Source organism: Ruditapes philippinarum, unplaced genomic scaffold (assembly GCF_026571515.1).
Source record: "Ruditapes philippinarum isolate M1 unplaced genomic scaffold, ASM2657151v2 ctg2298_1_1_1_1, whole genome shotgun sequence".
Taxonomy (NCBI): domain Eukaryota; kingdom Metazoa; phylum Mollusca; class Bivalvia; order Venerida; family Veneridae; genus Ruditapes; species Ruditapes philippinarum.
The window spans coordinates 319,150-335,736 of NW_026867384.1; the positions used below are offsets into that span (position 1 = coordinate 319,150).

At 31.0% G+C, this 16,587-nt stretch overlaps 1 protein-coding gene across 1 annotated transcript in view; it reads left to right on the plus strand.

The window, feature by feature from the left end:
- The window catches only part of LOC132735919 (protein bicaudal C homolog 1-B-like), a 38,210-nt gene extending 33,934 nt beyond the window's left edge, over nt 1-4,276 (plus strand). Inside the window, exon 19 of the mRNA XM_060722957.1 lies at nt 529-4,276. Coding sequence (XP_060578940.1) covers nt 529-656 — 128 coding nt within the window. The 3' untranslated portion in view covers nt 657-4,276. The remainder of the gene's footprint in view (nt 1-528) is intronic.
- The last annotated feature ends 12,311 nt before the right edge of the window (nt 4,277-16,587 follow it).

Here is a 16,587-nt window from a genome sequence, read left to right on the forward strand (position 1 = left end):
TAACTTATCATAATTTTTTACTTTTGAAAATAATTCCAGGTTCCAAAGTTAAATTGTTGAAATATTGCCATATGAATTATAACAATATCCATATGTTGTAATAAATAATTAGTCTAGAAATTCCATGTGCTACAGTGTTAAATCAGATTGACACAGCAAAGATTTATGTCAGATATTTGACATGTTCTTGCTGATAGATATGTTTTACTAAGTGTGACTGTGTCTCAGGTTTATTTATTTTAATAATTTCCCTCTGACATGAGCTTTCTTATCAAGCATGATTTTGAAAGGTTTCTGGTTTGACATAAGTACGTCATTTTCTAAACCCTTTAGATAGATAAGTCACATAGATAAGTCCCATAGATTCATGTTGGCTTATTTTCAGTCGGAAATAAAAAAAACAACTCTAGAGATAATATTTTTGTGTTATTACGACTAAAACAACAAACAAAAAAAACCACTACATTGGTACAATTTAAAATGTGTTGAGATTGTGAAAGGTTTGTTCTTTTTCTTTGATGAATTTAGATCTGAACAAGAGAAGAATGTTGATGTCAGCAAACAGTCCTCTGGAAGACTCGGATCCATTTCATGAGGCAGCCTCTTCACCACACGGATCACATCCTGATATTGCGAGCTTGAGTGGAAGATGGTGAATATGTCGTCTACATCAGAGGTCAAAGTGAAAGATTGTTATCTGCTGTTGGGTAAAGACAGTGCATAAGAGATTTTCTGTTTATTTGAGTTTCTGCTGAATAGAAAATGTTCTGCTGTTATGTAAATCATTTTTGTGAACTTTTTGAGATAAAAAATATTTGTTGTTGTTGGAGAACTGTGTGAGTATTATTAAGCCTTTGATATGAGCAAATCATGAGTTGACAGAAAGGTGTAGTTGATTTACAAGATTATGATTTTTGAAAAGAAATGGCATATGTAGTATCAATGTTATGATTAAGAAAACACCTTATCAAGTGAAATTAAAAAAGGGTAATTTTGAAATTATTTTATTTTTGCTAGTTTATATTTAACAGAAAGAAATGGTAGTAAAAAGTAGTAACAATGTGTTTTTGGGATAAAGCAGTCCTTGTTAATCTAGTTAGATGTTTGTGTAAAGAGTATTTCATAAGCTTAATTACTCTTTTGTTTTGTATGTGTCCTTGTTGAGAAGTTGTTATTAAAGATTCTTGTTATTGCCGGTAGTAAAGTTAATTTGAAAAGACCATTTTTCCTTTTTAGTGACTAAAACTTTAATGTGTGTGTAGAGTGCACTACAAACAGCTCTTTGGAGAAGAATATATAGTGTTAGATGACTGAAACACTTAAAACTGTTACTGTAATATGATATTTACATGTATATTTTTTATAGATTCTATATGGATAAAAACAATCTCTTATGAAATGTAATACTAGTCATAATTGGAGATCTGCTGAAATCTCATAGTTATTAATGTCGTATTGTAGATGAATTTAGGTTGAGTATATTATATTGTACATGAAACACTGTCTTGAACCTTTAACCTGCCTGAACTGAAAGTGACCAGCCTTTGCCATCAGTATAGAGCCAGGCCAGCCTGCACCTCCGTCCGTGCCTGCCGTCTGCCCAGGCTCTATACAGATGATAACTGATATATTTTGTTTTTTGATACATGTACTATTGAAATCTCAAAATGTTAGTAGATTGTTCCAAAATCAAAGCTAGGCAAAGCCAAAAAAATACAACTTCCGAAAGTTAAAGGTTAAGTAGATAAATGGTTATAGAAATACGCATTCAAAGGTGTCTGTCTATTCTATGAAAATTCTATTTAAAAAAGTTGGTTCCGTAATTCTTATGTGAAAGGTAGCTGATTCTGCCAATCTTTGTTTAAGGGTAGCCATTGTTACTGTAGGTACAATATAGGTTTTACTGTTTATTTGTTCATTAAATCAGAATACGAATGGATTGATATTTTATGATAATATATTTTTGTTATCTCAGTATAGAAGAGTTTATAAGAGAAATGTTCATGACATAAAAAAATTTTGTTAAGCTCATTGTACCCCCAAAACTGCTCAATTTTATAGAAAAAAGATCTTTGACTTTATAACAGGTGTAAAAAATTATTTTTATATATTTGATTTGAGAATATATTTTAAATTATCTGACGAAAAGAAAAAAACTGAATATGTTTATGGAATCTACATGACATTTGAATAATGTTTCCCATTTGACTGTAGGGTATGATTAATTTGTGTATTTAATTAAAGAAAAAGACAAAAACCAAGTGTGTGCCAAGTAAAAAATTAAAGAAAAAAAACATTGTACCATACACTATTATATGAAGATCTCTTGCTTTGGTGCATTTGAATTTCTCTTAATTTACATCGAAAAGTGTGCCTCTACAAAAGAATTTAAGGAAAAACACATGTTTTTGCACACGGCATTGAAATGTAATGATTTAAAGAAATATGCTAGGTACTGGTATAGTTGTTTTGCATAATAGTGTTTGTACATTATTTGTTTTACATTATTTTCTTAAATTTTTACTAAAAAAATTTTTTAAGATTTTTTTCATTTGTCAATATGATTTTCCAGTAAAGTTGAACTTTAGAAAGAAATGTTATATTTGTAGACAAAATCAGTACAATTACTTTATTATTCATTACAGTAAGTCCGTGGTTGTATATTGATTAGTGAGAAAAGTTAAATTTTAAGAGAAAAAAATGTGAGAAAATTTGTTTTTATTCTATTTTATTAAATTGATGAGCATTAACTAAAGAATAGAAAATTGTTTTAGAAATTTGAAACTTGACCAATAACTAAAATAGAGAAGGTTACGGTTAGAGATGAAGTATAACATGTAAATGTAACTTGTTTTATAGTTATATTTTATAGATAGAGATGTGTATATATATATAATTGTTCAGTATAGATAGAGTTTGTATCATTTATTCATCATCACATCCAATTAATGATCAACTATGACTGTGACAAAAATTGTTATGATCTGTGAAAGTGAAATTCAGGTATAGAAATAGTTTATCTTAATAAAAGGTAATATCACAGATTTATATTGTAATGAAGATCCGTGGTAGTATCCAGGCTGAGATAAGTATGGAAGTGTTGTAAGTCATAGTTGCATTAAACGGGTGTTGTCTTTCATTATGTCCCTTGACAAAAATCTAGGACAACCGCTTTATATATAGACCAGATATGTGTCTCACTATTTTATTTATTTTTGCATTGTGCTTACCTTAGTATATTGTTAGTTAAATGTATGTTTGTGTGGCTCGAAACATGATGTAACTGTAACGCATCAAAGTATAGAGTAAAATGTGATGCTTGATTAATATACTGAACAATGCACCGAACTTTACTTGATTTATTATAAAATAAGAACATGTGCCACAGTAAAACATTTTAATCAAAACCTTCATTGTGGAAAATTGGAAGAATGAAAATGGAAAATTTAACGAAAAATTACATGGAAAACAAAAGAAACTGGCTCTTTGTGATTTTTCATCAAAGACAGATTGCTTCCAAGACGTTTACACAACACTTTGAAATATGGTCAGTAGGACCTTGAAAAAATAAGAGCATTGGTTTTTTGAAAAGAAATAGTATTGCTTTAACTATCATTTTTATGCATTCTTACAAGATTATTTTGCTTTGATTACTAATTGCTTTAAAAGCTTTATTTCTTTTTGATAATTGCTTTTAGAAAGCCTTACACATGAGAAATCCGTCCATATTTACTTGTGATATACAGAATCCTATGTGTGATCTCTACTTATATAATTTGATCTATGCAACTATAAATATTTTATTTTTTATACATGTATGTATAATTATGTAGATGGCATTGACATTGTATATTGTGTGCTGAACTGTCTCGTTGTTATACCCAACTATACATATATAACATATTGTTGTTGAAAAAAATTTAAAGCTGTTTTTGTTGCTTTTTATAATTAATTGTATTGTCTGTTTTTAATTTTTCATTTTGTAAAATACATTCTGTAAACAATGAATAGAACTTGTATTATAGTGATTTTTTTTTTTGCTTGTTGCTTAACTGAATTTTGCCCTCTTTTTTCTGAGTTGTTGCCCTTTATATTGCAGATTTTTACCAAAGTATTATTCATGTTTATCCCTTCCCATTTGTGCTCATGTTTGAAGTGCTAAATTTAGTTGATTTTGTAGTGCTCATTTTCTTGATATATATATAAATATTATAATTTTCTGTTTTGGGGATTTTAGAGACATTAGTTTACATATTGCATTCATTGTTTTGTTAAGAGGAGTGTGAACATAACTGGTCTATATGTCATTGCTTGTGAAAGCTCGATTCACATGTTTTTGACTTGTTATAGGCGCACTATACAAAATTACCATTATGGTTGTTAGCTACGGAACTTCGGGTTATTTCATTGAAAAATTCTCAAGTTTAGTTATGCTAGAGAAATGTTTGTGTCAGCATGCATAGAAATTTTTAAAAATAAATATATAAATAAATAAAAGTAAGATTGTTCTTTTCAACTTTATTTGTAAGGGAATCTTTTTAGCTCACCTGTCACAAAGTGACAGGGTGAGCTTTTGTGATCGTTTTTCGTCCGGCGTCCGTCCGTCCGTCGTCCGTCCGTCCGTAAACTTTTGCTTTAAATGACATCTCCTCATAAACCACTGAGCCAATTTCATCCAAACTTCACAGGAATGTTCCTTTGGTGGTCACCTTTAAAAATTGTTCAAAGAATTTAATTCCATGCAGAACTCTGGTTGCCATGGCAACCAAAAGAAAAAACTTTAAATATCTTCTTTTAAAAAACCCTAAGAGCTAGAGCTTAGATATTTGGCATGAAACATCTTCTAGTGAGTTGCTACCAAGTTTGTTCAAATAAAAGCCTTGGGGTCAAAATTGGCCCCGCCCGGGGGGGTCATTGATTTTCCCTATATGCATATAGTAAAAACTTTAAAAAATCTTCTTTTAAAGAACCCAAAAAGCTAGAGCTAAGATATTTAGCATGAAACATGTTCTAATGGGTGTCTACCAAGTTTGTTCAAATAAAAGCCCTGGGGTCAAAATTGGCCCCGCCCCTGGGGGTCATTGATTTTCCCTATATGCATATAGTAAAAACTTAAAAAATCTTCTTTTAAAGAACCGTAAGAGCTAGAGCTTAGATATTTGGGATGAAACATCTTCTAGTGAATGTCTACCAAGTTTGTTCAAATAAAAGCCCTGGGTGCAAATTTGGCCCCGCCCCAGTGGGTCATTGATTTTCCCTATATGCATATAGTAAAAACTTAAAAATCTTCTTTTAAAGAACACAAAGAGCTAGAGCTAAGATATTAAGCATGAAACATCTTCTAGTGAGTGTCTACCAAGTTTGTTCAAATTAAAGCCCTGGGGTCAAAATTGGCCCCGCCCCGGGGGTCATTGATTTTCCCTTTATGCGTATAGTAAAAACTCAAAAAATCTTCTTTTAAAGAACCATAAGAGCTAGAGCTTAGATATTTGGCATGAAACATCTTTTAGTGAATGTCTACCAAGTTTGTTCAAATAAAAGCCCTGGGGTCAAAATTGACCCCGCCCCAGGGGGTCATAGATTTTCCCTATATGCATATAGTAAAAACTTAAAAAATCTTCTTTTAAAGAACCCAAAGAGCTAGAGCTAAGATATTTAGCGTGAAACATCTTCTAATGAGTGTCTACCAAGTTTGTTCAAATAAAAGCCCTGGGGTCAAAATTGGCCCCGCCCCAGGGGGTCATTGATTTTCCCTATATGGATATAGTAAAAACTTAAAAAATCTTCTTTTAAAGAACTCAAAGAGCTAGAGCTAAGATATTTAGCATGAAACATGTTCTAATGGGTGTCTACCAAGTATGTTCAAATAAAAGCCCTGGGGTCAAAACTGGCCCCGCCCGGGGGGGGGGAGGGCGGGGGGTCATTGATTTTCCTTATATGTGTATAGCAAAAACTTAAAAATCTTCTTTGGAAAACCCCAAATAGCTAGAGTTTAGATATTAAGCATGAAACATCCTAAGTAAATATCTACAAAGTTTGTTAAAATAACTGCCGGGGGGTCAAAACTGGCCCTGCCCCAGGGGTGTCATTGTTTTTAACTATATGTGTATAGTAAAAACTTTAAAAATCTTCTTTTAAAAAAGCCAATGAGCTAGAACTTAGATGTTTAGCATGAAACATCTTCTTATGGGTGTCTACCAAGTCTGTTCAAATAAACAAATAAAAGCCCTTGGGTAAAAATTGGCCCGGGGGTGGCGGGGCTTATATACAGGTGAGCGACCTCAGGGCCATCATGGCCCTCTTGTTTTTATTCTTTTTATTTTTCCTATCTTAAATTTTGAAAACATTGGGAATGACCATTTTCTCATACAAAAATGATAATTTATCTACATGTGTATACATGTATGTAATTGAATGTGTAATGTATTTATAACAGGTAAATAAACATGTGAGTTAAGAGCTTATTTATACTATAACATATGTTGGTTCCACCACAGATTTGCTGCTTGTACAGTACCTACCCTTAGGCAGGCTGTCAAGATAGGCCCTCTGCTGATTGGTCACGTGATAGGGGAAAAAAATGGTTAAAATACCAGAAATAAAAATGCGATGTTTCAACACAGTATGTATAAGGAGACAGTTTGTGATACTGACAACCAGCTAGTGTTACCATGGAAAAGAAATATTAGGGAAAAAAAACAATCAAATATTGTATGAAAAAAGCATTGTGTTTTTTCAAATTTGAAAAAAAATAATGAATATTTATTATTTAAAGAAAGACTATGACCAATTAGCAGTGGGCTTAAAGTAGCCAATGAAAAATAAACTTAATGCAGGGACTCTCATTTTTTATCATTTGTTGATATATATATTTTTGTCATTGATTATCTTTCACATATATATACATTGTTGCAACTGTGTTATATTGGAATTTATTGAATGTTATACCATGTTGTATGGATTGCTATGGCCAATCATATACCTTTTTTTTGTTTATGCAATTTTTTTACCATGTACAAATGCTACAAAGTGGCTTTTCAGTAATAATTCAAGTTAAATAGTTTGTTTGAAACATACTTTTATATTAAGATTTTTAAATACTTAGGAAAAAATAATGTTAAGAAAATTTTGAATTGTATTCAAGTGAAACAATGGCTTTTATATTACAAATTTTATTGACTTGTAATTGTACATATTTTAAGTTGTCACAAAATATTTTTTCAGCATCAAAAAGTTAATAATCTTCAGATAAGAGACTTTGATTAGGTATGGTAAACTAATAGCGTTGTTTTTTTGTCTGCAAAAAGTGGAAAAACTTTTTATTATTACTTCCTTCAAGCAATAGGTTTTTGTTGTATACTATAACTTATACAAGATCTCTGTTGTCTAAGAGTCCGTCCATGACTTTTTCTCGAGTCACTTTTGATATAAAATCTTACAATCAACATAGTCAAGAATTGTTGAGTTTTTTGTATTATGTTATTATCTCTTAAAAGCATGTTTCTAGCCAGCAATGATACAGCAAATTTTGCTGTAATGATTATAAAATAATTTATATTATAATTTAATTTGGTTAATATATTTTAAACTCACAGAAAGCTAATATGTTTTATTCCATTTAATATCTTTTATGATATATAGAAGAAATAAAATTATTTCATATCAAGAATTAATTAATGATAATGCACATTTGTGTAATGCTTCTTTGAATTTACTGTTAATTAAAAGATATATGTTGAAAAGGACAATATATGTGTACCACTCTTACCATTTTGCATCCTTGTAATAAAATAGGCTGCATTCATTCCAGAGTTCCTTGTTTCTTCCATGCTTGTCCACTTGCTGTGGCTTGATCCATGATGTATGGTGCTTGTGAACTATTATATTTCTTTTTGAAAGCACATAATACCTCAGAAAATAATACATTTTTAACTGTAAAAAGTAGCACTGAATGTGAAATTATTTTTCATAAAAGTAGCAAAATGTAATATGCTTCTTTAATCACTATACTATAGCTATAAGTATTGCCAAACGGCAAAGGTCTGGGAATTGGCCAAAAAAAGCAACGTTTTGGAAATAATAATTGGACATTAAAAAGAAAAGGATTCTGAGAAATAAAATCAAAAGCATTTCTGTAGTTTAATGGTTCTTCAAATGTTTGAATATAAAGTATAAAGAGAATACTTCGAGAGATATCAGTCACTGCAAATACCAAGTAAGGGGCCCACTTTGTCAACAGAATGTGGGTTGTTGGTTCATGAACTTTATGTTGCATTTTTACTAAAACTGCCAATTAAACAACAAAAGTACAGATTATTTCTAAATTATGTGTTCATCTACTGATAGATTGCGGATGCTCTATGAACATCTTCTCAAACTTTTATTGTTACTAAGAATAAAAATGTATGTTTATTTATCCCTGATGTTACTACTTATAAAAATATATGAGCCGCGTCAGGACAAAGCCAACATAATGGGTTTGCGATCAGCATGGATCCAGACCAGCCTGCGCATCCGCGCAGTCTGATCAGGATCTATGCTGTTCGCTATCAGTTTCTTTACGTATGATAGGGTCTGTAAGCGAACAGCATGGATCCTGGTCAGACTGCGCGGATGCCCAGGCTGGTCTGGATCCATGCTGATCGCAAACACATTATGTTGGTTTTGTCATGACGCGGCTCATCTATTGCTAATGTATCTCATATAAGAAAATGCATTCACATTTAAGTGCTATTGTCTAACTGTTAAGTTCAGACATTTTAGGTGTACAGTCAACTCCACTTATAACCAACATTCCACTTATAACGAACTCGCTTATAACAAATTATCATTAATAGCGAACTAAACTTGAAATCCTCGGGCGATTTTAGACGTATAGCTTGTTTGTCAATAATTTCCCTCTGGTACAATGAATCCCTGAAGTAATGTACAACATTTGGTGTTTATTATGGATTAAAAGAAACAATTCTTCAAATATAAGTGTCAGAGTTGTGCTAGATGTTGCATGACTGAGGCTGAGGAACAGCTTTATTAAAGTTCGAAGAGAATCACAATTAATGACAGGTAGATACTATAACATCAAAGTCTAAGAGTAAAGAGAAATGAGTCTTGAAACACTCATGCCGAATGCACATTTATTATCAACACTGTCAGAGTCAATATATACCATTATTATGTGTCTCTGACACAAATGACAAAGGAACAACTTGTACAGTTGTTATTTGTGTTGAAACATTCATGTATTTAATATCCTTATCGATGACGGTAATATAAGAAATGCGAATACCTAACTGTAAAGTACCGCATGTATTAAAGATGGATCAGTAATTGTTGGAAGCTACGCGCCATCTTATGGGAATATTCGAACTATGACGAATGAAAATCGCATCAAGAATGGCAGTTATAAGGGACCACCACGTTGAAAGGGAATTTCAGAAATTTCAACACTAACTAATGCAGGGGTTAGTTAAGTGCAGCACGAGAGAGAAAAATATGTATGGTATTTCAATGGTGTGGAATAGGCAAAACTTGCGTAACTTGCATACTATTCAAAGTCTCTCTGTCCATATGGTATTTATCAACCAATTTCTGTTTCTAAACTTCATCAAAATCAGATTAGACAGATGCTTAACATTTGCTGACCCTAAACACAAAAATATTATTATTAGATCAATGAAAAACTACTCTGCTGAAATTTTTATACATAATCTTAAACTTTGTGACTGGTCGAGTATGTTTACGGCCAAATCTGTCGATGAGTCATGGCTACTTTTTAAAGATATGTTTTTATCAGTTTTAAATGTAGTGGCTCCTGTAAAAGAAGTAAGACTTAAACAAAGGAGTGAACCTCGGTTAGACTCTAACATATTAGAATTAATTAATATGAGAGATTATTTTTTACAAGAATTTAGAAAACATAATCAGAAAGATATGTATAATAAATACTGTCTTTATAGAAACTTAATACAGAGACAGATAAAAAAAAGCTAAGTCTGGATACATCTCGAAAATAAATATAATCCAAAGAAATTGTGGTCTTAATTAAAAGACCTTGGTTACAGTAAAAAAACCAAATCTTCACCAAATATTGTACTTAACATAGATGATGAAAATTGTTTTGAACCAACAAAAATTGCTTGTCATTTTAATCAGTTTTTTACTACTGTTGCTTCTGTTTTGGTGGATAAATTGCCAAATCCATTTAACCTTTTTTCTGTAGAATCAGACATCTTTAAAGAATTCTATAAGAACAGAAATCCAGATGGAAATAGATTTCAAATACATACTGTTAGTGAAGAATATAAAATTATATATAAAGAGCTTTGTAAATTAAATTGTTCTAAAAGCACAGAATTAGATGAAATTCCAGCAAAATTTCTTAAAGATGCTGCACCATTTTTAAAGATACATATTACCTTTTTAGTGAATAATTCTATTACATCTAAATCAGTTCCAAATGAACTGAAAAGTGCTAAAGTCAAACAATTATTCAAAAAGAATAACAGATCTGATGTTTCCAACTATAGACCTGTCAGTATTTTATCTATTGTTTCAAAAATCTTAGAAAGAACTGTATATAATCAGCTAGGATTTTTTTTAGTTAAGCAGGGACTATTATATGAATTACAAAGTGGTTTTAGATGTAATTATTCTACTGACTCCTGCCTAATCCATCTCACTGACCATGTAAAAAGTCAAACTTCCAAAGGACTGCTCACCGGTATGATTATGTTAGATTTGCAAAAGGCGTTTGACACTGTGGACCATGACATCTTGTGTAGAAAGTTACAAAAAATGGATGTGGAGTCAGTAGAATGGTTTCAATCTTATTTAACTGGGCGTAGTCAAATTGTAAATGTAAATAATACTATGTCTGAAGCTATGAATATTACATGTGGTGTTCCTCAGGGAAGTATATTGGGTCCTCTATTGTTTCTATGTTGACTTTGATTCACTCACGGATTTATCCGTGATTCACTCACAAGTTTGATTATGTCTTTTTCATTTAGTGGTAAAAATTTGTTCATGATATTTTCACTTGATGGTACATCAGATGCCATAATACTATCAATCACTGAAGATGATGTTTCTGTGTTTATGTTATCCAGATCATCACGAAGTTTAAGGATTTTGTCACTAAAGTAACGCAAGAAATCGTTTGCAAGTGCCGTATCACTGGTGTGAGGTGGAAGTGGGTTATCCTTTGAACGCCCAAGCAAGTCTGAAGTCACTCTATATAACTTCTTCACATTCCCTTCAGCCTCTCCAATTCTACTCTGATAGAACCCATCCTTTTACTGATGCTATTGCCGCAGTATAGGAGTTTCTTACATTATTGTACACTATTTTAAATAAATTGAGAATGCTTTCCGGTTTTGTTAAGTATATGTACCGAATAGCACTCGAATTTTCCCTAAAAAACGTACAACCTTCATTGTATTGAATTGAAAACGTTACCAAGAGATTTATTAGGAAGAAATCTCTCAGACATTATTTTTTTATAAATAATATTACAAATAAAAAAGTTTAAAATAGATATTAAAATAGATATATCGAGTGCTTTCCGGTCCTGCACATTCCATTATTGCTTTCCGGTCCTGTGAAGTAATAGTAATACATCACCGAAAAGCACTGGTCCTCTTACCTCAGACATACAGATGGTATATAAATATTTAAAATGTATGTACCTTGTCTAATATATTAAAATATTTATTTGTTGTAGGCTATATGGAAGACAAGAGGATTCAAAATAGCAGAAAGAGAAGAACAATAATTGTTTCAGTGATGTTTTTTTTATTTTTGACAATAAACAGTGCAATAAATAAAAATAAACGAAACTAATTACTAAGAACAAAATAAACAGATATAAAACAGAACTTAGCAAACATATTTTTTGCTGTTTGCAATGTCCCCTGAAAGTTTACAGTCAATGTTAAATGACGTCGTTGTTTATTGTAATACTTGGGGTTTGAAAATAAATACGTCAAAAACCAAGGTCATGATCTTTGAAAAGGGAAGAACCACAAATTTTTCTTTTTATATTAATGACAAACAACTTGAAATAGTAGACTCTTTTAAGTACTTAGGAATTACTCTTTTTAAAAATGGCAATTGGTCGAGGACACAAAAATGTATTGCTCAGCACGCATCGTTTGCATTATTTAATTTGTTTCGTTTGTTTAATAACGCAGAATTTACTTTTTCAAAGAAATTTTACTTATTTGACACGTTGGTTGGTTCAGTTCTTAACTTTGGATCTGAGATTTGGGGGCACCATAAGGCCAGGGAGATAGAAGTTGTACACACGAAATTTTTACGACGAATACTTTGCGTTAAACGATCAACCAACCTATCGGCACTATATGGTGAAACTGGGCGTTTTCCCCTTGAAATTATGCGAAAGATTACTATGTTAAAATACTGGATGAAAATATTATCGCAAAACTCAAATTCACTGATTTTACAGACATTTCTAATGCTTAAAAATGACACTGATTTTAATAGACATTACGCACGAAATAACTGGGCGTACCAAATCAAGACTATACTAGATAGCCATGGTTTTAGTTATATTTGGGATCACCAATTTGAAATCGACATTCCTTTCGATGAAATTAAGAAAAGAATTTATGATTCATACATGCAAACATGGTATGGGGAAATTAATAATTCAAATCGACTTAATTCATACGCGATATATAAACATGAATTCGAGCTTGAGAAATACCTTAATATCATCTACGAAAATAAATACCGAATAGCATTAACTAGGTTTAGAACTTCGTCACATAGCTTAAATATTGAAACCGGAAGATATAACAATATTGAAAGAGAAAATAGATTGTGTGTAGGTTATGTAATATGAATCAAACGATTTTCTCGTAATTTGTCATTTTATTGTGATTTAAGGACCTACTTCTGTCACTGGCCGAATATCAAGAACTTTGAGGTTCTATTATCGTCACGTTCGAATAAAACTATTTATAATGTAGCTAAATTTATATACTATGCGAATCTAAGTCGTGACGCGTAAATAAAAGTTCATACAGCATGTTCAATCTATAATTAGTTTAACTCACGATTGTTTCCCGTATTTAGTTGGTTAACTACTAGATAGAAGTATTTTAAGTATTTACACGCGCACGAGAATCTCATTTTACGCGCGGGAGGTATAAACAGAAACCTTGTGTAGCTGATTCAATTTATATTTAAATGACCAGTCTTTTTTCTTGTAGTTTATATTTAAATGATCAGTTTTTTTTCTTGTATCAAAAGTAAAATATTATCAATTAAGTATTAATCATAATTGATAATCATGTACTCTTCTGTAAACCATGTTCTCTTTGTATATTATACTCTGTATGCTAAAAACATTGTAAAATGTTTAATGTTGAATAAACTATTATTGTATTGTATATATACATACATAATTGAAAAATAAGTATGATATTGAAATCAATCAAGGCACACTTCACGCCTCGTTTATTACACGGGCACACGTTGATTGAACGGACACACGCTGATTTAATTATCACATTTAAAGAGGTGTTAATAATACACAATAACTGAGAAATAAATAAGAATTTAGCAAACACTTTCAAAAACAATTTCTTGAGATTTCCTAACATAAAATTTCCTGGGGACTATGCGCAAGATCTTGTGCATTTAGAGGGTAAAGCACCGGGTAACAACGGGATGCACAGATATCAGTGCAAACTACGCAGAGTTTTGTGTAGCTTAAAACATATTAACGTATTGTTGGTAAAAACGGCCCTTTTAAGGGCCCAACATATATTACGAAAGAAATCCAGATTTATATTGTCAATTTGTTTTTCATAATAAAGCTTTTTACATATTAAAATATTTTTTGTTATATGTGCCATTTAATTTTCAGGTTCTGCGAATAAATTGCGTAAGTTATTAATAGAATGGCAAATACATTGTACAATGTGATGTAAAACCATCCAAAAGGTACCATAAACAGCACTAAAAAGTCAAGGAAATAACACCATTTTCAACCTCACATTTCAAAATTTCTCAGTCTATGGGAGGGGACACCCCCCTCCCATACCCACCCCATTTACATATATTTTCTTAATTCTATATCATCTAAATATTTACAAAAGAATTAGTGAAAACATACGTAAGCAGAGGACATCACCACCTATAAGATGAGCTATAAAACCAACAATAACTTTTTTTGGGTCACATGAACAAGATGGTTGCCCAATATTCAAACAAGCCCTATATTTGTCTGTAGCATTATTTTTGTCAAAATCTTCCACCCATATGTCAGCCCCCCCCCCCCCAGGAAACCATGTTCTGTATCCGCCCCTGTGTATGCTCGGTTTATAACGATTTGTGTTTTTGAAACCATTGTCTTGTGAATGCCGTAATAATCTTCATTAAACAAAATTAATTTTTATATCAAAAGAGTGTGTAGTTAATTGCAATTTCTAATTATCTAATTTAATGTGCATGTAAAGGACAGTGTCTAATTAATGCAACTTAGATGTGCAGGTCGGTACTCTCAATTATCATAATTGTGTACAAATTGATTAAATCATCACCTTTTTGTGCTACAATATACAAGGTCTTTAATCAGCAAGGATTAGCACGTGTGATAAACTATACAACAACTACTGTCCTCCACTGATGACCACATTGCTTTTCGGTACACATAGTATGGTAAAAATAAAGACATAACTGAACGAAAATTTATAATTTTTTCTTTATTTTACATGATATAAAAATATAATAATAAAAAATATGGTTCGATGCTTTGAATAACTTATTGGTACTTTTTACACATCCTCTTTCTGTCCTTCACAAAACCTATAAAATATTAGAAATATGATACATTGATCTATGGTATTAGCAAGATTGAAAAATCGTGTAACTAATCATAATATTTTTAATTGAAATAAGTTCAACTTAATTAATCAATTTATAACACTTTCACATAATTAATATGAAGGATTAGTGTGATTTATATAAATATTCGAGTGCTATTCGGTAAAGTAGATGTACTTTAGCATTACCGGAAAGCAATCAATACAACTTTGTAACAACTTTGAAAATCGCGTAATGAAACATAAAATATTTATAAAAACGTCATGATATACAGATCTTCAACTACTAAATAGATTGGTAACACTTTCAAACCAATAAAATAAAGTTTTCATGTATTAATTGGATAAACAATATTGCTAGTCGGTAATGTACATGTATCTTAGCAGGACCGGAAAGCACTCGATATATCAGTTTTCCTAAATACTCGTAATAATTATCATTAGATATTTATAAAAACATGTTGTCTGAAAGATTTTGATCTAATAAATCGATTGGTAACACTTTCAAACCAATAAAATAAAGTTTTCATATATTACTTTGATAAACTATATTGCTATTCGGTAAAGTACATGTATCTTAGCAGGACCGGAAAGCACTCGATATATCTTATTTTCCTAAATAATCGTAAAAATAATCATAATATAATTACAAAAACGGGTTGTCTGAAAGATTTTGATCTAATGAATCGATTGGTAACACTTTCAAACCAATAAAATAAAGTTTTCATGTATAACTTTGATAAACAATATTGCTATCCGATAATGTACATGTATCTTAACAAGACCGGAAAGCACTCGATATATCTATTTTCCTAAATACTCGTAATAATTATCACTATATATTTAAAAAAATGACTTATGTGACAGATTTTGATCTAATAAATCGATTGGTAACACTTTCAAACCGATTAATTAACGTTTTCATATGTTTTATGAGAAATTTGAGTGCTTTCCGGTATTTCGGTGCTATCCGGTGCTTTCCGGTTTTTCTATGCACCGGTCCTTAAGTATATTTTCTCTTGTGTACTGTTTTAATTGCTTAAGATATCCAGAGTACCAGTTTGGGTCTAACAGTAATTGATCTTTCTTTCAATGGAGCATGTTTACAAATTATATCAGATGCAGTCTTTGTGAAATCAGACACAAGTTCATTCACGGTAGATGATTTTCCTGCCAAACTGTTTAACTCTTCAAGATCAGCTTCTAACAAGTTCTTCGACACGGGTATAGATGGATACCGAAAATAAGCTATTTTCGCGAAAATAAGATCGCGGCTACGAAAATAAGATTTATTTTTTAAATAGTGCATTTATCTGTTGAAATAATCATGCAAAATATATATTTATGCATTCATTGAATGATTTTACAGCAAATTAAAATTTCAAAACCAAAAAAATATTTAAAAAAAGTGAAGTTTGAGCCGAAAATACTCTCACGAAACTAGCTCAAAATTGCCGTTAAAGCGAAATTAAGATCGGGTCTACGAAAATAAGATTTATTTTTTGATATAATGTATTAAAAACGTATTTTTTTTGTTTCTTAATAATTGATTTGTACGATAAAATAATAAATTTCAGAACTAAAAATATATTTAAAAAATACTATCGTATGAAAATAGCTTGAATTGCCGTGTAAATCGAAAATACGAACGGGGCTGCGAAAATAAACTATTTTTGCTGTTATTGATTAAATGATTTGTTTGAATAAAATAATAAAGAATAAAAATCTTTGTAAT